At 33.6% G+C, this 23,338-nt stretch overlaps 4 protein-coding genes across 4 annotated transcripts; 2 read left to right on the top strand and 2 right to left on the bottom strand.

Moving 5' to 3' along the window:
- Positions 1–3,415: 3,415 nt before the first annotated feature.
- On the bottom strand, positions 3,416–4,896 carry LOC141396599 (uncharacterized). Its single transcript, XM_073972175.1, has 2 exons — positions 4,654–4,896; positions 3,416–4,582 (listed from the first exon to the last, which is right to left on the bottom strand). Exons 1-2 carry the CDS (start codon positions 4,756–4,758, stop codon positions 4,157–4,159), a joined length of 531 nt encoding a protein of 176 aa, XP_073828276.1. The 5' UTR covers positions 4,759–4,896; the 3' UTR covers positions 3,416–4,156.
- A 1,613-nt stretch (positions 4,897–6,509) lies between these two features.
- Positions 6,510–7,906, top strand: LOC141396616 (uncharacterized). The gene is made up of 2 exons (XM_073972231.1): positions 6,510–6,760; positions 6,832–7,906. Exons 1-2 carry the CDS (start codon positions 6,656–6,658, stop codon positions 7,339–7,341), a joined length of 615 nt encoding a protein of 204 aa, XP_073828332.1. The 5' UTR covers positions 6,510–6,655; the 3' UTR covers positions 7,342–7,906.
- A 5,311-nt stretch (positions 7,907–13,217) lies between these two features.
- LOC141400020 (uncharacterized) lies at positions 13,218–15,377 on the bottom strand. The gene is made up of 2 exons (XM_073979422.1): positions 15,183–15,377; positions 13,218–15,112 (listed from the first exon to the last, which is right to left on the bottom strand). The coding sequence occupies exons 1-2, from the start codon at positions 15,245–15,247 to the stop codon at positions 13,501–13,503; spliced, it is 1,677 nt and encodes a 558-aa protein (XP_073835523.1). The 5' UTR covers positions 15,248–15,377; the 3' UTR covers positions 13,218–13,500.
- Positions 15,378–17,582: 2,205 nt separating this feature from the next.
- LOC141396451 (myotubularin-related protein 10-B) lies at positions 17,583–23,075 on the top strand. Its single transcript, XM_073971923.1, has 2 exons — positions 17,583–20,783; positions 22,389–23,075. The coding sequence occupies exon 1, from the start codon at positions 18,319–18,321 to the stop codon at positions 20,704–20,706; it is 2,388 nt and encodes a 795-aa protein (XP_073828024.1). The 5' UTR covers positions 17,583–18,318; the 3' UTR covers positions 20,707–20,783; positions 22,389–23,075.
- Positions 23,076–23,338: the final 263 nt, after the last annotated feature.

Below are 23,338 nucleotides of genomic sequence, written 5' to 3'. Positions count from 1 at the left end.
ATAGGCTTATATCGCAAAATTAGAAAATGTAGCCCAATCTGATGATACACTTGTTATACCAGATGAAACAATGGATATATGGCAACTCCGGTGGACGAACGGAACAAAAGGAAGATGGACACACAAGGTGATCCCTGATCTCCGAATATGGTCTAACAGAAAACACGGCGAGGTAAATTACTACATAACGCAGATGCTTTCGGGGCACGGTTACTTCCGAAAGTACCTGTACCGCATGGGGAAATGCAGTACACCGTACTGCATCTACGAAGAGGAAGAAGTGTTTGATGACGCTGAACACACTATTCTGAAGTGTGAAAGGTGGGCCTCCAGACGAGCACTACTGGAAGCAGAGGTTGGAGAACTGAATTGTGGCAATATTGTTAGCAAAATGGTGCAAGATGAAAGAAGCTGGGATACTATAAAGGTCTTTGCAGAAAATGTTCTGCGAGAAAAGAAGAAATATCTTGATGGAAGTACTCAATGAGCAAGCGCGGGGCCTGGACGAAGGTAAAAACAAGATGAAATGGTGCACCGACACCAATTAGGGGTTCCACCTGGAAGTAATGCGAAAGCGGTTCCGAGGTGGTGGTAATCCCCGGGGTGAAAGGTTTTTAGCCGGTATAAAGGCCTACGTACATAAGCTGCCTCGCCTGGTTGCCTTGCTTGCTTCTGATAAAAGAATAAAAAAGAAAAGGGAAACCCAGTTCGAAATTTTCTCGGCCTTCTTTATTCTTTTATTTTTATTATGTCAAAAATGAAGCAGGAAAGCAAGGCAATCAGGCAAGGCAGCTTATGTACGCAGGCCTTAAGACTCGAGTCCGGCATACGACGATTATGACGACATCGCCAGATGCGTAAAGCATTTTCCCATCTCGACCCGCAAAAAAAAATATTATTATTATTACTATTATTATTATACCCCGTTTGTACTTAAACCGATTTAATAACCCCACTGGGTTTCAAATGTCAATTCCATAGCGCAAACATCAAATAAAGCCTCATAAATTAAGTTAACCCCCCAAAAAGCTCTAATGCAAACGCCGGTTGAATCTAAACGTTTAGTCATAATCAATAATACCACTTCGAAATAAAAATATAAACAGTGATATGTCTTCTGACATCCGATTTGCAGATACATTTCAGCTAGAATTTTTACAAAAATTATAAAAATTATAATTCCCGTACTTTTGAAACAAATTTTAGTCGTGTTTTTTTACATGATTGAGTTTACCAGTTTTAACTACTTTTTACCCGAAAAGTGTTCCCTTACTTTTAAAAGCATACAATTTATATAAGAACATTTCACCACTTTTACCATTTTTTGCCATTAGGTGTGTACGATAACTTCGCAAGTAAAAAGTACTTGCAAGCACTCGGCAAGTTCTCAGTAACCTCTCTCCACCAATTTTACTCTCTCGAAGCAAAAAATTTGCAGATTGTCATCGAACAGCAATTTGTAAAAACTTGCAAGAAGTCAGCTGATTTGATAAATAAGAAGTTGGCGGAAAAGATTAAATTTAACGACTTATCTTTCCTTTACCGACTCACTTCAGAAAATTATGAAAAAATTACCACAGATAGTGCTTTTTATCCCGATTCCAACCATGTATTGCTTTTGATGCGGAAATATATACTTCCCGAGATATGGGCCTAAAAAGTTCCACAAAGTCCCTTGTATAAAATGTTGGCAAACCACCGCAGAAAATTATGAAAAAATTGCCACAGATACAGCTTTTTATTCCGTTTCCAAACATGTATTCCTTTTGTTGCGGAAATGTATACTTCCCGAGATATAGGCCTCCAAAGTTCCACAAAGGCCCTTGTATAAAATGTTGGCAAACCACCGCAGAAAATTATCAAAAAATTACCACAAATAGTGATGTTTATACTGATGTATTATTTTGTTGAAGGGTATGTATACTTCCCGAGACATAGACCTCCAAAAATATCTAATTTAAAAGAAAATTTTGTTCCCATTCCTGAGATTTGCACCTGTCTATAGGAGAAGTCTTAAATAGGTTAGGGCCTTTGTGGATCTTTTCAGGCACATATCTCGGGAAGTATACATTTCCGCAACAAAAGCAATACATCGGGATAAAAAGCACTATATGTGGTAATTTTATCATAATGTTCTGTGTTGGGTCGGTAAAGGAAAGGAGTTCCAATTTAACAATTGGTCCATACTAGAGTGATTTTATTGATAAATTCATGAAATCAGGGGTTTTTAGATCGAAACCCCCACAACAGCAATTTCATGATATTACTCTACTATGGAACTCGATCTAGGGACGCATCATTTCATGAAATTTTTTTCGATGAAATCACTCTAGTGTGGATCGGAACTAAGTCCAGGTAAACACAAACGTGAATTTCATTAAAAAAATTCATGAAATTATGCGTATCTAGATTGAGTTCCATAGTAGAGTAATATCATGAAATTGTTGTAGTGGGGAAATCGATCTAATTTCAATGAAATTTTGATTTTTTTTTGAAAAACACACATCATTTCAAGAAACTAGTGAACACGCTTTCATGTTTTCTGCAATTTTGCTTTGTTGGAATTGCAACGAATATTAATATTCGTATGAGACAATCAGATCGTTTTATTTTACATTTTCTTTTACTTTCATGTCAAAATTTTATTGAAATTACTCTTATCCCGTAATTTCTACGCGTAGTTATCTACGAGTTCATGGACATCCACTTTTACCATTTTTGCCTCTGTTACCATTTTTAAATGTAAAGGAACAGACCAAGTGTGGACCAGTGAAATCACGCTAGTGTGTACCGAGACTAACAAAATTATTTTTCTTGTAATTTCACTATATAGTTCAGTGGACACCGGTCGTTTGGACAGGGTCTCAGGAAAAACAAATACATTTTGAAAATCCTCTAAAATAGAACAAATTTGAATCAAAATGTAAATATAAACCATTTAGAGCTGTCGTAGGTCATTTTTATTACACGTTTAGAATGAAAAGAAGCATTTTATGGTAGCAAATTTCGAAGTTCCAAATTTCTTGAGTAGACCCTATTACATTTTGAAAATACAATTTACAAAAAAAAAAGTAAAAATACGGCTGATTGTCACTTGTACCTTTTACAAATGTCTTTGTACAACCCAGCAAAAAGTTTGCATCCGCGGATGCAGTTTAATCAGTACAAGTGTACAGTACAAGTGCCATTGGAGTACATCTTTCTCTATGAATTCACTTATGAATTTTACAAGAGAGCGCGCAGCTGGGATGCACTCCATTTTGCTTCCACAGCACACAGCTAGGATGCAGTCCATTTTCGATCCAAAACACGGCATTTGATGCAGTGTTTTGGATTGAATTTAAATGCAGTCTAAAGATGCTATAAAAATGCAAGCCATTGCAAATATCCCAAACTAAATAAAATGTACTTATTATTTGTGTAAAACAAGAGTATTAAGAACTTTATTACATTAATACAAATTATAACAATTCTTCATTAAATTTAATCGTGACTGAGTTTACTTCCTCTGCTCCGCATTTTATGCCACCGCTATTGATTTTGCTTCATCATCCAAAGGGCTTTTAATATTGTCCTCCCAATCCAGTTCAGATTTCGAAATTAACTCTAACTCCACTCCAAAAATAATTTCCGTCTCGTGAATTTCCTCAATGTTCGCAACTTTGGTTTGTATTTCTTGATTATTTTTTTTTAACTAATTCTTAAGGCCTCGACACATAAGAAGCATGGCATTTTTTGCTGAAGTCATATCTGATAACTCTAAAGCCACACGCTGAAACTTTCATACGAAACTTTCCCATTATTTTGGCGTTCACAGATCTCATATAAAGTGTATGCTTGAGAAAAGTTAGGGAACAGCGGGTAAAAACTGGTAACCTCAGGCAGGTAAAGGATCACGACTGTATATGGGAACAGTTTAATACTTTTGCCGGTCTTACCGTTTTCAAAAGTAAAGGAACAGACCAATTATGGGGCTTCTACACGATATGTCTATACTTGTTATGCATAGCAACTGCCTCTGTTTTTTCGCCCATATGTAATTCCTTCTGCATATTCGTTTTCTGTTGTTGTCGTTTTTTATATTGTTGTATAGACGAGAATAGAACTAATTCTATTCATAAAAAATGCATATGTATACCCATATCACATTGATGCATTAAAATTTGGGTGTTTCGGAGGCTGCTTTACGCTTATACTTTCCCTTCTTTTTCAACTTGCGACCGTTTTCATCAGACTCAGTTGTCGACGATTCTTCATTATCAGTTGAATCCGATTCCGTACTACTGTCACTTGACGACGAAGTGCTTAGCGAGGATGAGGAAGACTCGGAACTGGAAGCACGTTTCTTATGTTTCTTGCTTTTAATGCGTTTCTTTTTGCTTTTATGTTTATGGGTCTTTTTCTTTTTTGATTTTTTTGTTTTGGAAGATTTTGACTTAGTGGTAGTACTCTTCTTTAATATTTCCGCCTCTTTTTCCTTGAGCTCTTTCATGCGCAACTCTGTTAAGGGTGTTAGATATTCTAATTCTGAATCGGAACTAGTACTTTCAACATCCAATAAAATCTCTTTATTAGGATCAACCTACAAGTAACAATAAAAACAAATCAATTCCAAAATGCCACTTCAAAACAATAGCAGCCACAGTTAATTACCTTTAGAAAGTTGCGACATTGAAACGTCAAGTGTCCAGCATACCCACATTTTTTACACGCCGCTCTAGCGGATTCCTTGTTGGGATTTGTTAATGGAAAGCTCATTGCAAAATACAAGCTAAATTTAACCAAATATCCACAAAAATATTAGTTTAATTCTCAATTCGGCTACACAAGAATTGGGAAAACAAGTTTTCTTCTTATTTTAACATCGTACGTGGTGGAAGGATAACCCACATTGACAACTAAACATATGGCAACTAAACTCACACTGAATGGTAAGGCTATATTACACGATCTGATTACCATGTGTATGATTTACATTTTTACATCTACATGTTTCCAGTCGGACTTTTATCAACCAGTTGATAAAATGGTTGATAATAAATCGATTATTTTTAAACTGAATATAAACTGGTTGAAAAGTCATATAGAGATCAAACACTTCGAACAGAAAAAAATTTCGAAAATTGTCCACTTCTGCAATACTTTTCAAATAACTTTAAATTGGTTGAAAAGTCATCTAGAGATGAACAAGAAAACAGGAACATGTACCTTCTACAAAGTATTTGTACATGCCGAAAAAATAAAGCGAAAATGTTTAAATAATTCTCAATTGAGTTTTATTTTACTCGCAGTTCGCTTATATCTAACAATATTTCTTTGTTTATTAAAAATTACGAAATTTGTGATTTTTAATAAACAAAGAAATATTGTTAGATATAAGCAAACTGCGAGTAGTTAATGTTCAGATGTTTTTTTGGAACCGCTCATGTCCCTATGGGCTAGGTTATAGTAATAAATAAATTAAATAAAAAATAAATAAAATGCAAATGTGAATTATTTAAACATTTTCGCTTTATTTTTTCGGCATGTACAAATATTTTGTAGAAGGTACATGTTCCTGTTTTCTTGTTCATCTCTAGATGACTTTTCAACCAAATTAAATTTATTTGAAAAGTAGTGCAGAAGTGGACAATTTTCGATTTTTTCTGTTCGAAGTGTTTTGCTATGTTTACATTTACGAAATCCACTCGATTTCATCAAATCCATAGGTTAAACGTCAAATGAAATCCAATGGATTTCAGATGAGATTTCTTTTGACGTTTGAACTATGGAATTGACAGATGAAATCGAGTGGATTTCGTAAATGTAAACATAGCATTTGATTTCTATATGACTTTTCAACCAGTTTATATTCAGTTTAAGAATAATAGATTTATTATCAACCATTTTAGCTTTGTTCCTTTACTTTTTTAATGGTAAGGGTGGTAAAAAAGAAAAGTGTCAAAATTGCTCTCTCATGAACATTTTTACCAGAAAAATAAAGGAACGGAAAATTGGTAGATCTGGCAGCAATGTCAAAAAGAAACAAAAAAATAAATTTTCCTCTTTTATTTCACAGTTTTTAATTTAGTTTTGTCAGCGTTCGACTTTTTCTTCTGTTTTTCGTCCATTTTCTTTTTCATTGTGAAATAATCGTCAAACAAAAGTCGAAAAATCAGCTCTGCCATTTTTTACCTGCAGAAATTTTGCTGGTAGCCTGTGGTAGAAGAGAAAGCCATTTTCGCTCTCTCTCCAATCTCACTCTCTTAAAAATTGCTTCCAGTTTTGCCACTTTTCGGGGTTAAGGAACGCTTTGCAGGTTAAAAATTGTAACAAATGGTAAAAGTGGTAACCTCAGGTATGTAAAGGAACACAGCTTTTATAAACTGGTTGATAAAAGTCCGACAGGGAACGTGTGGATGTAAAAATGTAAATCATACACATGGAAATCAGATCGTGTAATATAGCTTTACCATGGTTTATGCTTTGTATTTGATATCATTTCAGTGTGAGTAGTTTAGTTGCCATATGTTTAGTTGTCAATGTGGGTTATCCATCCACCACGTACGATGTTAAAATAAGAAGAAAACTTGTTTTCCCATTTCTTGTGTAGCCGAATTGAGAATTAAATTAATATATTTGTGGATATTTGGTTAAATTTAGCTTGTATTTTGCAATGAGCTTTCCATTAACAAATCCCAACAAGGAATCTGCTAGAGCGGCGTGTAAAAAATGTGGGTATGCTGGACACTTGACGTTTCAATGTCGCAACTTTCTAAAGGTAATTAATTGTGGCTGCTATTGTTTTGAAGTGGCATTTTGGAATTGATTTGTTTTTATTGTTACTTGTAGGTTGATCCTAATAAAGAGATTTTATTGGATGTTGAAAGTACTAGTTCCGATTCTGAATTAGAATATCTAACACCCTTAACAGAGCTGCGCATGAAAGAGCTCAAGGAAAAAGAGGCGGAAATATTAAAGAAGAGTACTACCACTAAGTCAAAATCTTCCAAAACAAAAAAATCAAAAAAGAAAAAGACCCATAAACATAAAAACAAAAAGAAACACAGTAAAAGCAAGAAACATAAGAAACGTGCTTCCAGTTCCGAGTCTTCCTCATCCTCCCTAAGCTCTTCGTCGTCAAGTGATAGTAATACAGAATCGGATTCAAGTGATAATGAAGAATCGTCGACAAGTGAGTCTGATGAAAACGGTCGCAAGTTGAAAAAGAAGGGAAAGTATAAGCGTAAAGCAGCCTCCGAAACCCCCAATATGAGACGTAAGAAGACCAAAGTCAAGAGGAGGCGTTATAAAACCACCGATACCACTAGTGATTCGGAGGATGATTCTTCTTCAGATTGAAGAATTAGTGGATATATACTCAGTAGCTTCTATTAGACCTCAAGTAGTAGAACAAATAGGTATTTATACATAAAACAAGAAATCAGACGATCATTATTAAACAAAACTACGGACGCTGCTATACAACTAAGACAATTGGTTAATTTTTGTTCAAATGTTTTACAATAAATTGTAGACAATTCATCAGGCCACTCAAATATAGAAATAGAAAATTTTTAACAATAACCACAGCATTTTGTAAGACTTCTAATTCAATAGTCTTTGAAAATAACCACCGTATAAGTTATTTATTTTATAAACCTTCAATCTATATTGCAATACAACATAAGTACTAACTTCTTAGGATATTATTATAATTTTCAAATGTAAAAACATTCTTTGAGACTTGAATTTAGAAAAATTCCAATTAAAAATTTCGTAGGCTGTACAATTAAAAAAGACAATTTTATCTTATGTTTATAATAACATATATACAGTCATTTCTATATGTATAATTATGTATATAAGATTACGTGTATTAGTAGTATGGAAATTATATTAAAATACTTTTTTCGTTTTCTCGAAATGTTATTGTCTTTTTGTAAAGTTGTTAATATTTGATTTTTTATGGAGGGGATCACATGGCGTAGGAGTTTGTCTGTGTTTTCTACATTACTAGCTTCCAATTTATTACAGATATCAGCATACAAGTTCATCTTTCTTTGATTTATCATCTAAGTTCTGTTTAATTTCTTCTATTTTTTCATAAGCCTTAATCTTTTGTCGTTTTTCTTCTTCGAAGATCTTTGTTCTCTTTTTCTCATCATTCAAGTCTTTCAAAAGTTGTTTTTTATTTGCTCTTTTGACATTTTCCTTTCCTTTTAGCAATAATCCTACTTTTTGGCTGACTTCCGTGTCGTCAGATTCGTTGCAGTTTTTAAACTTCGTCAAAATATTTCAGTTGCACACTCATACATTGTTCCTCGAAAATGCAACTAAATGTATCAGAAATAAAAATGATACATGTTTGCTTTATACCTGCCTTAAAAATGTTTATTTTTGACGTTTTGAAACACGAAGCTTCGCATTTGTTAAATGCAACGGCGTTAAGAAACTCAATACTTTGCGGATTTGCAATCATTTGTAAAGCAACTGACGATACGGAAGTCAGCCATACATATACTTCACTTGAGACTACTTATTTTACACTCTGCTCTACTTTGCTTATCTGATCGGATTTACAACGGACTGACTCACTAGCCTATCTCCGGTATTTATACCCAACAAATCTTGTTTCTCATTGGCTTATTTTTAGAGGTCGATTATGGATAGCAACTCAACTGTAGTTGCGTTGCCTGAAGAGAAAAAAATCGTTCTGACTTTAATTAATTTATTTATTTCACTTAAAAGGGCCATCTATGTTACAGAAAATAGAATAATCACCCTTATTACGGTTGGCGTTGTCGTATCCAAAATTGCAAGCTGACGTGTCGTAACGTCTAAATGGTATTATGTATGTTTTTGAACAAAAAAGCAAAAATTTCAATTTTTAAAGAATTCTTTTGGTAACAAACATAATTAGAATTATTAGTAGATCATTTTTAAACTTTTAATTCAGAAGAAAAACTAACCCTATAGTTTTTACAATCAAAACAAGTGTTTGGCGTAGACGTTTTTGTGGTCGTTGGCGTAGTCGTTGTCGTAGGGATATTTTTTGGTACCACGTAACATTTACGACAACGACAATTTTTTTCTCATACAAAATTTAAAAAATATATATTTTTTAATTGTAAAACAATTCGTTTGAAATCATCTTTTGAGCAAGAACTAAGAAATTTACATTGCATCAATCGTTATATGAGTACTCTAACAAATTTTCAATAGAAAGTTTGTCATCTGATAAAGACACAAAATTTATCTTACGCAAATGAATCAAAGTAGAAAAATTTGTATTTATTATAGTTATTTTCCAATATATTTTAACAATCATTGCCATAAAATTCTTTTGAAATTAATTTGTTTTTATTTTTATATGCTGTCGTTTACAAAATCGGTCACGACTCTTTCCTCGTATTTCAACGCCATACGTAATACCAATTTGTCGTGTTACGCCATACGTAATACCGATTTGTCGTATCAAAAAGAAATAAATGTTGTATTTAAACCAAGAAATGCGTTCTGGAAATTACAAATGTATTTCTTTCGATTTTTTAAGGACATAAAATGCTATAAAAGACAAAAAATGTCGTTGTATATAATTTTTCATCATATAAAAATGTATCTTACGACTACGCCAACGTCTACGCCTACGACAACGTCTACGTCACTTGAACGTCTACGACTACGCCAACCGTAATAAGGGTGAATAAATTTATGCCCTTAATTTCAAGACTTCATAGTCAACATACCATTAAGGGTTCCAAAGAAATCCTCATCAGCATTAAACGCCTGTTATGCTAAATTTACATTTACGAAATCCACTCGATTTCAACTGTCAATTCCATGAGAGATTTCATTTGACGTTTAGCCTATGGATTGACAGTTGAAATCGAGTGGATTTCGTAAATGTAAACCAAGCATTAGACTATACACTTATAACATGTTTAAAAGAATGATCTCGATTTATTTGACATATATTGTATGAAAATGACAATTTAAATCGACTGGATTTGCTAAATCCACCATAGTCATGGTATAAGTAAAGAGGTAGATTTAAATGAAAAAAATCTATAGAACCCTTGTTTTTCTTGAATTCCTAAAACTTCAAAATAAAAGCAACAAGTGGGTTTGTTTACAATTCATTTTTTGAGCATTTTATAAAATGCGCGAAAAATGAATGAAGAGTTAAGTTTTCTCCACATAATCGAGTTGTGAATATGATAAACTGATTGTTTAAATGCAAATCTCACCAATTTCTTCCATACAAATGGTCTAAAAACAATTTTAAAAATCATTGAATTCGATTGTTTTTAAAATTGTTTGGCATATTATTCAAACACCACACACACATACACAGTTTGTTTATATTGTTTTGAAGTTTTAGGCATACTCGAATGAAAAAAATTAAATTGACATGAAGCTTTGGCTAACCTTTCTTATTAAACCATGACCATAGTCTAAACGTACTATTACATTGAAATTGAAAATCATGGAATGCTACAAGGCATATTCATATAAGGTAAATGCATGAATTACAACAACTAAAGCGCCCCATACACTATCAAATTTTGATGTCAACATTTGTAGTAGTATGTGTAAATTTTTAAAAATTTGAGAATGTGTGTGTCATGGTATAAGTAAAGAGGTAGATTTAAATGAAAAAAATCTATAGAACCCTTGTTTTTCTTGAATTCCTAAAACTTCAAAATAAAAGCAACAAGTGGGTTTATTTACAATGCATTTTTTGAGCATTTTATAAACAACGCGAAAAATGAATGAAGCGTTAAGTTTTCTCCACATAATCGAGTTGTGAATATGATAAACTGATTGTTTCCATGCAAATCTCACCAATTTCTTCCATACAAATGGTCTAAAAACAATTTTAAAAATCATTGAATTCGATTGTTTTTAAAATTGTTTGGCATATTATTCAAACACCACACACACATACACAGTTTGTTTATATTGTTTTGAAGTTTTAGGCATACTCGAATGAAAAAAATTAAATTGGTATAAAGCTTTGGCTAACCTTTCTTATTAAACCATGGTGTGTGTGAATTTTATGGATTGAAGAAAATCAAAATAGTTTTGATTTTCAAAATGAAACCCAATCAATCCGATGAATATGGTTTATTTTGAAAATTTCCAAAAAGCAATTTTGGAAAACAAAACATTGTGTTTGTGAAGAAATAAAAAAAAATTAAGTTCATTCATTTTTTGGGGAAAATTTGAAGTTTTCCGTTGCAGATTGAATACTGATTGAATGATTTGCCATACACTTATCAAACACACACGTACAGAAGGAGTTCATCGGCTTGGCAATCAAATTTGATAGTGTATGCTATGCTTAACAAATTTACAAAACCAACATTATTGTTATTGAAAATTAATTGTCAATTGAATAATAGGGTCGTTCCAAAAATTTGTTTAGGAAAAACATAAGCTGTGTTCCAGAACTAAAAAGTTTTTACAATTTTTACGACTTTTACACATTTTACTCGAAAAAGCGTTCCCGTACACAAAAAAGTTGTAAAATGTTCACTTCTCTTTAAACAAAAATGACGCTGAATGACGCTCTCTTTAAAAACTTTTTACACGACAAATTTGGGCGAGTAAAAAATAGTAACATGGTTGCCGGCGTCTGATTGGCTGATACGCCGACTTTGACATTTGTTCCAGTTTTTTGACGTATTTTCCATTTATCCGTTCCCGAACTTTTTGAAAAAACTTTTTTGTGACAACAATTTTTCTCTCTTTCTCTCTTTTACGAGTTTTACTATTAAAAAGTACGGGAACGATGCTATTAATACATTTTGAAAATCCTCTAAAATAGAAGAAATTTGAATCAAAATTTAAATATAAGCATTTGGAAATGTCGTAGGGCATTGTAATTACACGTTTACGGCGAAAAGAAGAATTTTATAGTAGCAAATTTCGAAGTTTCAAATTTCATGAGTAGACCCTATTACATTTTGAAAACTAAATTTAAAAAAAAAGGTAAGAATACATCTGATTGTCACTTCTACCTTGTATAAATATGCCTTGGAATGCTATCTAGCTCTTCTTCTTATTGAAACATTCACAGTTGATTGATATAACGAATACAAACAACTGCTGATAACACACTGAAAGAAAAAGTTCAAAGAAAATACAAGAAGAACGCCTATTTGAAAGAGGTAACACTTTGTTCTAACAAAATTCAACGAATTGATCCGTTTATTCATTCTTCCATTGTTAAATGGATTTCATTTGATTCAATGCTTTGAGCAGATAAATCCCGGTCCAAACTAGAGCTATATTATTGAAATTATGCGTTTATAGATCGAGTTCCATCGTAGAGTAAAATCATGAAATTGCTGTAGTGAAGAATTCTATCTAAGATCGCTTACTTTCCTGAAAAATTTTTAATGAAATTCACTGTAGTGTGGACCGAAACTGTGGAACTTATCTAGAGACGCATAATTTCATGCAATTCTTTTCATTTTATTCTGGGGCTGGATTCTTGTTCTATGAAATTTTTAAATGAAAAATTGTTCCTTTATAATTTTTTTTCATTTGACAGTTTTTTTCCTTTATAAAAGTTTTCATTTCACATTTTCATAGAAAAAGAATTGAGCCCCTGGTGTGAACCGGGACTAACTAAAGAAACCACATTAGCTTTGTTCCAGAACCAAAAAGATTTAAAAATGTTTACCACTTTTACACATTTTACCCAAAAAACCGTTCCCGTACACAAAAAAGTTGTAAAATGTTCACTTCTCTTTGAACAAAAATGGCGCTGAAAACTTTTTCACGACAAAATTGAGCCTTCAAATTGGTAGGCCGACTTTGACATTTGTTCCAGTTTTTAACTTTTTCACCATTTTCCGTTCCCATACTTTTTGAATGAAGCTGTATGTGTATCTCATTTTCACTGTTCGCTCGTTTACTACTTTTACCATCAAAAAAGTACGGGAACAAACAAATTGGCTCCAGAGAACTATCCACCCAAAATAAATCCTTTACTTAGCAGGCTATTGCGATACAAACAGACTACATTGTTTCCATCGAATTTATCTACAAACAAAATCACAAATTATTGCTGTTCTAGAACCTGCAAGAATATACTAATTTTCAATTTTTTGACAAATTCATGGTTTTATGCCTGTTCCAGAATCTACAAATTATACAACAACATTTATTCCTCTATGATATTGAACAGCGACGATGCGTAAAAATGTTTAACAATAACCAAAGCATTTTATAAGTATAACTTATTTATTTTATAAACCGCCAGTTTATAGTGAAATAATGATACTAACTTCTATGGATATAATTACAATTTTAAAATGTAACGATCTTTCTTTGAGACTTTAATTTAGAAAAAAATCCAAGTAATAATTCAATTCCAATTTTATCTTATGTTTATAAAAACGTATTTACAGTCATCTTTATATTTGTAATTATGTTTATAAGATTTTGTGTATTTGTAGCATGGAAATTATATTAAAATACTTTTTTCGTTTTCTCGAAATGTTTTTGTTATTTTTGTAAAGTTTTTAATGTTTGTTTCTTTATCGAGGAGGCCACAATGGCTAAAATTTTGTCTGTGTTTTCCATATTGTTAGTTTCCAATTTATCACAGATATCAGCATACAAGTTATTCATAATGCTTTTAACTGTAATATCTAATGCTTGGCCGCATTCTTCATTATCCTTCCTTAGTTTTTCATCTAAGTTTTGTTTTATATCTTTTATTTTTTCTTCATAATTTGTAATTAGTTGTTGTTTTTCTTCTTCCAAGGTCTTTGTTCTACTTTCCTCTTCAGACAAGTTCATCAAAAGTTGTTTATTATTGGTTTTTATCCTTTCCAAGTCTTCGTTTATTTGTCTTGTGCTCTTTTCCATTTCATTCACCTTCTTTTGTAATAATCCTACATTTTCTTTTAGTTCCTTATTTTGTTCAAGGAAGAGTTTCAAAATGTTTCTCAAATCTTTTATATGACCCATATCCATCTCTTTCAAATCTTCCCTGAATTCATCAACTATTTCTTGAGATTTTTCGGCAAAATTATCTTTATCTTCAGTACGATTTTCTAGATGTTGCTTCAACTTCCGATTTTCTTTTTTAAGATTTAAAATTTTTTCTTCCAATTCCAAAATTTCATCATCTCGGTGGCGTTTTTCTTTTCCTTCTCCTGGTCCGGATCTTTCGATTAAATCCAATTTATCTAAGACTTTTTCAATTTTAGTTTCCAATTTTGAAACATTCATGCGTAGCTCTGAACCTTGGGTTCTTTGCTCGCTTAATAGCATTTGCATGTATTGGGATTCCATAGGATTTGTTGCATACGCCATGGAAGGATTAAACGTCGCCAATGTTGAGCTAAGAATTTGTTGGTTGTTCTTAAGGGTGGCAACTTTATTTCTTGGTGCTATACTGGGTTTGGGGGGCAGTGGCGTTTTTATTTCTTCCGTATCAGAGGAATCACTAAATTCAGTTGTGGTTTGCAGGTTATTGGATGGTAATTTGGGCAAGGGTTGGCCACCCATTTTAGCCATGCGTTGAATTAACGAATTTTTGGAATATGCAGGGGGTACTTTACTCCTTATCTCTGGCAATTTTGCATCACTAATGTCATTTACAGGGGTTTCCTCTTCATTGTCAACAATTTGTTCATCCGAAGTCTTTTCCTTTTCACTTTCCTTAAATACATGGCCAATACTTAATAATTTCTCTTGAAATTCTCCATCATCTGGAGCAGCATTAAAGCTAAAACTCCAATAATGTTGCTCCAAATCGTAAAACTGCCAATAATTTTGTTGTTTAAACAGCAATTGACTGCCCTTCGGCAAGTCGAGTGTGATCAGCACAGAACTCTTTGATTTATAAAGAATAAGACTGTAGTCTTCATTGTCTGGATTTTTTGTCAAAGCCAAACCCACTTTGCCCTGCAATTCTCCTTGTTTGTATGCCGTTACAACTTTGGCCAGTAGTGGTGGTGTCAATGTTTGACTACTACTGCTTGGTGTGTCATTGTTTAGTGCCCTTAAATCTTTGGACTTAGGTCTTTTGTATTTTAAGGACTGGTCCCTCTCTTCAGGGCTATCATCATCAACAAACAACTGATTCAATTTAGAGGATTTGTTATCACTAAAAGATAGAAGAAGATGGATGTTTATGAACCTAATTTCATGAGTTCATAGGCAACTTAGCAACTTACCCTTTAAGGGTTCCAAAGAAATCCTCATCAGCATTACTGTCGAAATCAAAATTGAAATTGCTCATGATTTTAACATTTCAGATTAAAATTTAGCAGATTTAGAAAAAAAGCAAAAGAATATAAATACACAGTTGTTTGATATAAAGGAAAACAAAAAACAGCTGATAACACAGGCTGACTTCCGTATTGTCAGTTGTTGTTTTCGTGCATGAAACTAGGGTTTCTTAAATGGAGTTCCATACTAGAGTAATTTTTGGTATGTTCCTTTACTTTTAAAAATGGTAACAGTGGCATCAAATGGTAAAAGTGGTAAACTGCTATCATATAAATTGTATGCTATTAAAATTAAGGGAACACTTTACAGGTTAAAAATGGTAAGAAATAGTAACCTCAGGCACGTAAAGCAACAGAGCATTTATGAAATTGCACGAATACAAATCAACTGACAATAGGCCTGTTCGATAACTTCGCAAGTAAAAAGAACTTGCAATTTCTTGCAAATACTTGCAGCTACTTTTCATTTCTCTTTTACTGAACAAGTTTGTTGTCGAACAGCATTTTGTTTGTACAAACTTTTGGCTGATCGAACAGACCTAATACTGAAGTCGGCCACACTGAAGCTGAAAACAAATCCAACGTTTTAAGCGGCCATCAGAACATCTGCTTTTTCACATGTTCGTTGTCACTTCGAGTATACTAATATACAGAACAGCTGATGTCATACATGTGAAAAAGCAGATGGTCTGATGACGGCCTTAGTAAAGTTTTGGGCGTGAGAAAAAAAAACAAAAACAACTGTTCTGAATGCTTTTTATTTACATTTTGATTAAAATTTGTTCCAATACAAAAGTCCACCGGAGATGACTTTTCCTATACAAAAGATCACCGGAAATGACTTACCGGAGATGAATTTTCCAATATTTTAGAGGATTCTTAAAATGTATTTATATTTTTCCTGAGAATTTTTTAAGGGCCGCATTATTCCATATTTTCTTTTACATTAAATTTTTCTATAACAAAAATATTGTTTTTGTAAATTTGTTAGTTGTAATTCATGCATTTACCTTATATAAATTTGCCTTAATACTATGTTTACATTTACGAAATCACTCGATTTCATCTGCCAATTCCTTTGTGTATATGTCAAATGAAAACTCATCTGAAATCGATTGGATTTCATTTGACGTTTGAGCAATGGAATTGACAGTTGAAATCGAAAAGAGAACACAAGCGGATTTGCATAGAGGCTCTGACATTCCTTTATTATAGTACGTTTATATATATCCAGATTTAACAAACCCACTGGTTTTTTTTACAATTTTTACGACTTTTACACATTTTACTCGAAAAAGTGTTCCCGTACACAAAAAAGTTGTAAAATGTTCACTTCTCTTTAAACAAAAATGGCGCTGAATGACGCTCTCTTTAAAAACTTTTTACACGACAAATTTGGGCAAGTAAAAAAATAGTAACATGGTTGCCGGCGTCTGATTGGCTGATACGCCGACTTTGACATTTGTTCCAGTTTTTTTTGACGTATTTTCCATTTTTCCGTTCCCGAACTATTTCAAAAAACTTGTGCGTGAGAACAGATTTTTTGCAGTTCTCTCTTTTACGAGTTTTACCATTAAAAATTACGGGAACGAAGCTACATATACGTCAAACAAATCCTGATAATGAAGGTTATGCTATGTTTACATTTACGAAATCCACTCGATTTCATCTGTCAAATCCATAGGTTAAACGTCAAATGAAATCCAATGAATTTCAGATGAGATTTCTTTTGACGTTTGAGCTATGGAATTGACAGATGAAATCGAGTGGATTTCGTAAATGTAAACTTATAGGCCGTTTATATATAACAAGGTTAACCCAGTGGGTCTGGGTTTCAAATGTCATTTCCATTGTATATACTTCAAACAAATCCTCATAAAGAAGGTTAACCCTGCAAAAAACTATAATATAAACGCCGTATTAGCATTAACCTCCCAAAAAGCTCTAATATAAACAGCATATAATTTGACATTTGGAGAAGCAAGCAGAACAAGCGACGATTGATTCTGTTCTGGCCATTAGACAAAATTACGTAAAAGTTCCTCTCATTATGTTCCTATTGCAATTCAAATTGTATTGCCTTGTTAACATATAAAATAATTTTTACATTGTTCACAAATTTCGACATAATTTTTGTTTTGTTTTTTGCAATCTGTCAAAGAACTCCAAGAATCTACAACTTTTTACAATTTTTTCGATAGCATATAGGACAAATTGTTATCGTGGTAAAAATGTGTAGATTCTTGCAAGTTCTTGAACAGGCATATTGTAATGGAATTTCTCCCCTTTTCAATACGACACTCGTTCTCAATAGAGTACTTACTCATTTGATTGTCATCGTTAACCGATTACTCATTTCTCTCACAACACAAGAAGAAGTGTCAAAAAATACAAGAAACTCACGAAAATAAATGAAATTAAATCGAACAGATTAAACAAAAGAACGGAAACGAATAATTAAGTGAATTTATAAATTAATAGTTTAAAAACGAAGCAACTTACTATCAAAAATTACAAATGGAAATACTGCAAACGTTTAAGCGGATTTGATAAAACAAATGTCATCCCTTCATTGACGTGCCTCGTCTGCTTTCGTTGTCGTTTTGGGATAAGCGAATGAAAAAAGAATCATTCATCCAATATGACACTGAGATTACAACAACAATAAAATAAAACAATTTTATAAAAAAAAACCAAACCAAGACCCCACAACCAAGCACATCAGTCATCACTACAAGCAAGCATCATCATATGGGATTTTTTGTTTTGGGGAGCCAGACACAATTTTCAAGCAGAAGGCAGCCAAACCAAACCCCCCAAAAGCTAGCAACAGACGTTGGAGGGAAGGAAAAGTTGTGCTATTTGCCTGCCTATTTTAACTAAAATAGGCATTAGAATTTTTGTTGTGTGTGGCAAAGCTCGTCTCAGGTTAAGCTGTTGTGTGTACTGTCTATTTGTGGTAAATAAGGGCGTTTGACCGGATATCAGCAATAATTATTTATGCTGAAAACGTTCGTTGGCCAAATTACCAAAAACGACGGAGCAAACGGAAGGCATTGTCTAGTGTTTTTGCGGCCTTATTATGAACTTGGTAATGGACAACCAACGTAAACGTAATACATTTACCAGTTATGTTGCACCTTCAGCTGGTGATGTGTCGGCATTGGCGGCTGATGATGAATGGAATCTGCCGGGAGATATGCGTGATGTCCATTTGGCAAAACCCCGTCTACTTCCAAATGAACTGGTGGTGGCCTCAGCACCTGCTTATTTGTTTCCCTCCATTGCGCCCATAGATTTTGGTGAGGATGGAGAAGCTATTGGAGCGAAAGGTTCAAAAGATGCAATATTTGGTTTACTAAGTGTCACCAATTTCAAATTGGCGTTTGTCCCTCTGCCGAGAGAATCAAACTTATCATCTGTGGCTTCTTTGGCCCAAGAACATTTGTTGCTATCCCGGAATGATATTACTCTCAATAACATCGATCATGTATACCAGGTGGCCGAGACGGGTAAGGCTGTCAGCGCTTTGCCAGGAAATGTGGGAAGGCGAAAAAAGAAACTGGATGCCCAGCAGAAACCAATAAGCGGACGTATAGCTGCCTTGCATATATTGTGTAAAAACTTCCGCCTACTCAAATTTGCCTTTCAGTATTCGAAAGGCGGCAAAGATTGGGGTAAACATATTGCATCCGCTTTGGCGCGGTTTGCCTTTCCCACTAGACATGATCTCAGTTTTGCCTATTGTTATCAGGAACCCTATTACTCGACCCTCTCCAAGTCGGCTATTAGTATGTATACAACGAAAAATGATTGGGCCCGCGAATTGATAAGATGTGGCACGACAAATTGGCAGGTAATAAACTCTGAATCTGAACCGTTACTGCAAAATGATCGCCACTCTTCCCGCTATACATTGCCTGCACATTTTGTTATACCCAAAACCTGCCAGGTTGAACACTACTTAAATTGGACACTGGCTTATTGTGATTCCAGAGCGGTGTTTTGGGTCTACGGTTATGGTAATGCTTCATTGGTGCGTTTGGCTGAACTGAAACCCAGTCAACCGGATAATACCGTAGAAAATGTAATGTTGGAAAATGTACGATCGACCAATGATGAGAAAAAGTTACATTTATTACAATTAACCGATAGGTTGCCCAACATATTGGATGTCCACAAGGCCTATGAAAAACTGCGGCGTATATGTGCTCCCGAGAGTCCCCAACATTTTTCGGTGGAAGATTCGAAATTTTTGGTATTGCTGGAAAAATCCAATTGGCTGTTTTATGTGTCACTGTGTTTACGTTATTCCTGTGAGGCAGCTGAAAAGTTAAGACATGGAATCACATGCGTTCTTCAGGAATCGAATGGTCGAGATTTGTGTTGTGTCGTCTCGTCATTGACACAAATAATATTGGATCCATTCTATCGTACCATAGATGGTTTTCAATCATTGATCCAGAAGGATTGGGTGGCTTTGGAACATCCATTTCAACGACGCCTAGGTCACATTAGACAACCGGCAGATTCAAACGGACCCCAGGAGGAGAGCCCAGTGTTCCTTTTGTTTTTGGATAGTGTATGGCAATTGTTACAACAATATCCCGATGAATTTGAATTTTCTCAAACTTATTTAACCACTCTATGGGATTCGTGTTTTATGCCCATGTTTGATACCTTCCAATTTGATTGTAATGCAGATCGCATAAAGGCTGTAAAGGAGAATCAGTTGATACTAAGACCTGTTTGGGATTGGTCGGAACAATTCTTGGAAAAAGATAAAATGTTTTTTAACAATCCTTTCTATCAGAAACAAAAGACCGAGGTGCCCTGTCGTAGATCGGTGGCTATACCGGCTGGAGGAATTATGTTACCCGGTCTCGCCAAGCCACCACCATCTGCTGCTGCTCTACAACGTTCTACTATAAGTCCCAATAGTTTTGTGGCCCAGTCTAGCATACCCAAGGATCGTTATCTCCAGCCAGATCATCGTATGTCCGCCTTAGCCATATGGGAACAATGCTATTATCGTTGGATGCCCATTGTTGAGATTAAGCGTGGTGGTTTTCCACAAATTGAATTGCAACATCGTTTGCTGCTAAGTAATGTCTCGAAATTACAAAGATGTTTAGATTTCCAGGAATATGATGATTTACCAGATATCTACTACGAATTAACTAAAGAAAAGCGACCCATTGTGCAACAGCAAGCGTCAGCTGTATCCCAAACTGCTGAGATTATCGATGGCGTTGAACGTCGTCGTCGCATATCATTGCCACACTCCAATTCATCAGCAGCTGTGGCTGCTCTCACAGCCGAAAATGTATCCAGTGTTTTACCCGAAATTTCATCATTCTTTCCATTTAGTGTTAATACAGGCGAAACGCAACAACTACATGATATATTATCGAGTAGTCATGAATTTCTTTTGGAAGGTTCCATAATGGATCGTCTATCAATTGCTTAGCCTTAGTAAGAGGATAGACTGGATGTGAATTATAGAGGATCTTGGAGCAGTTGTTCTTTCCTTAGCAAAGCAAAGAGGTGAGTTTCAAAGATAATGATAATAGGTTCATTGACATGCAGCACTATTTTTTTCACCATACATGAGCATACTGGATAAATTGCAAGAAAGTATTCTTGCTTCATGTTATCTATTGATTCTAATATTGCGCAATAAAAGTGTCATCGCAGTGAATACAGGCCATCGAATAGAGATAAGACATATCATGTTTAGAAGCAAGATAATGCAAGGAACATGATGCAACAATAAGGTGGCACAAAGAGGCCAGCTGATTTCTCTCAGTTTGAGAACAGTTCACTTTTGCCAATTTCACCATTCTTAAAAGTAAAGAAACATACCAAATATTTATCGGTGATACCTCCATATACCACTCATTTCAGTAAAAACGGTGGCAACTCTGAAAGCTGTAACAGTGAAAATGTCAAATGAAAAAAATTATAAAGAAAATATTTTTCATTTCAAATTTTCATAGAATATTAGAACAAGAATCCAGTAGTGCGATTCTCTAACTCATTTTTTGAGTTAACGACAAATGTCGGTAAAATTAAATCGCAAAATTATGAATGAAAAGTTCAAATAAAAGTTGACAACACTGTTGGTCTCGGTAGAACTTTACGACTACTTTCTCTTGGTCGCTAACTTACCGAAAAATATCGTCCATTACCGAATTTATAAGCATTTTAATTTTACCGATTTCTGTCGTTAACTCCAAAAATGTGCTAGAGAATCGCACTACAGGGGCTGGATTCTTATTCTATGAAAATTTGAAATGAAAAATACTTTCTTTATAAAATTTTTCATTTGACATTTATTTTCTTTATAAAAGTTTTCATTTCAAATTTTCATAGAACAAGAATTGAGCCCCAGCCCCTGTTAACGGTTCATGTTTTGTTTAGTCGAAGGTCTTAAATCGAGTTCCCCACTACAGCAAATTCATGATTTTACTCTAGTATGGAAATCGACCTGGGAACCCTGGATTTCATGAAATTGTTTGCAATGAAACCATCTAGTGTGACCAAGGACTTACATAGAGTTTTTGTCGGGTTATAGTACGTATACGTATACAATACGTATACGTCAAATAAGTCCACATAAAGGAGAATCTCTAATGTAAATCTGGCGCAAGTCTCAAATTACATTAGCTCTGTTCCTTTACGTTCAAGAATCTTCAAGTTTTACCACTTTTTACTCGAAAAGCGTTCCTTTACTTTAGACACCATACAGTTCATATGGCAGCAGTTTTCAACTTTTACTACTTTTGCCGGTTTTGCCATATTCAGAAGTAAAGGAACAGACCAATTATAGTACGGTTACATTAGATTTTTTTTGCCCGGTTAACCCACTTCATGAGGATTTATTTGACTTTTCGCGCTATGGATTTGACATTTGAAACCCAAACCCACTGGGTTAATCCGGTTAAGTGTAACCGGGGTATTACACACTTGTGATTGCGTCGATTCTTTGGTTACCAGTGAGAGTGGGTGTTGAGAGGTGAAGAGTTCTCATTATCTTCGTTGTTCAAGGAGCTTGACACTGAATAAATTTTTGATATAGCTTAATTGAATGATTTAACAGAAATATTACACATTAATAACGAATTCATTTTTTATTTACTTTCATTACAGATCAAATGTTACCTGGTTTACTTGTTATAATTAACAACACACAAGAAAAATTGGTATAAAAACTGTACCAATTATATATTGCTATACCCTAAATTGCAAAATGCATATTTATGTAATAAGCCAAAATTTATTGAAAATAATCTATACGATGCAAAAAGAAAATAATACAAACTAATGCTACTTTTCAACTATGCTTCAGCGTTATAAACAATAATGAGCCCGGTATAAAATAAGCCTGGACCAGAAAAAATATAATCAAATATTAAATGCCTAACTCTTTTCCTCCCAAAACTAGGGTGACATATGAATTCAAGTATTAAAAAACTACATTTTATACAAACAAAATTTTCAAAAATTTATAAAAAAAAACAGATTTTTTATTCTTCAGAATTAAAATAATAGTTTTTGAAAAGCAGAAACTCATATATATTTTTATACAAAAAACAATACAAAACAAGAAAATATGTTTTTAGTTTGTTTCTTATTTAAATATTCCTAAACAAAGCAGATACAAGCTTGGAACAGGCACCTATTATTATCAACTTCTTTTCCCCTGTTTAATTAATGCAAATAATATAATAATTTGTTAATGTTTTTATTATTATTATTAAATAATTTAATTTTTAAGTTTTGAAGTAAAACAACAAAGAAAACAATTCACATACCCAATCTACACACACACAAAAACACAATGCGTATTTATTACAATATTATTACTATAATTTTTATTCCTTTATTATATACAAACAAAAATATTTATAAATTATAAAAAAGTATACATAAAATGTATAATAAAACAATTAAAAAACAACAAAAACTTATTATCGAAATAAAAGTGTGAATTAAATAAAACATGAAATCCAAATAAAACATTTTTTTTGTGCTTATAAGTGGCATTGTTCCTTTCGGCTTCTTGGTCGCTGCGGTATTTCCGCAACAATTTGTTAAAA

Source organism: Musca autumnalis, unplaced genomic scaffold (genome assembly GCF_047663935.1).
Source record: "Musca autumnalis isolate F117 unplaced genomic scaffold, ASM4766393v1 scaffold_3, whole genome shotgun sequence".
In the NCBI taxonomy this organism is placed as follows: domain Eukaryota; kingdom Metazoa; phylum Arthropoda; class Insecta; order Diptera; family Muscidae; genus Musca; species Musca autumnalis.
The sequence above is the reverse complement of the archived record's forward strand: the minus strand, read 5'-3'. Positions and strand labels throughout refer to the sequence as shown.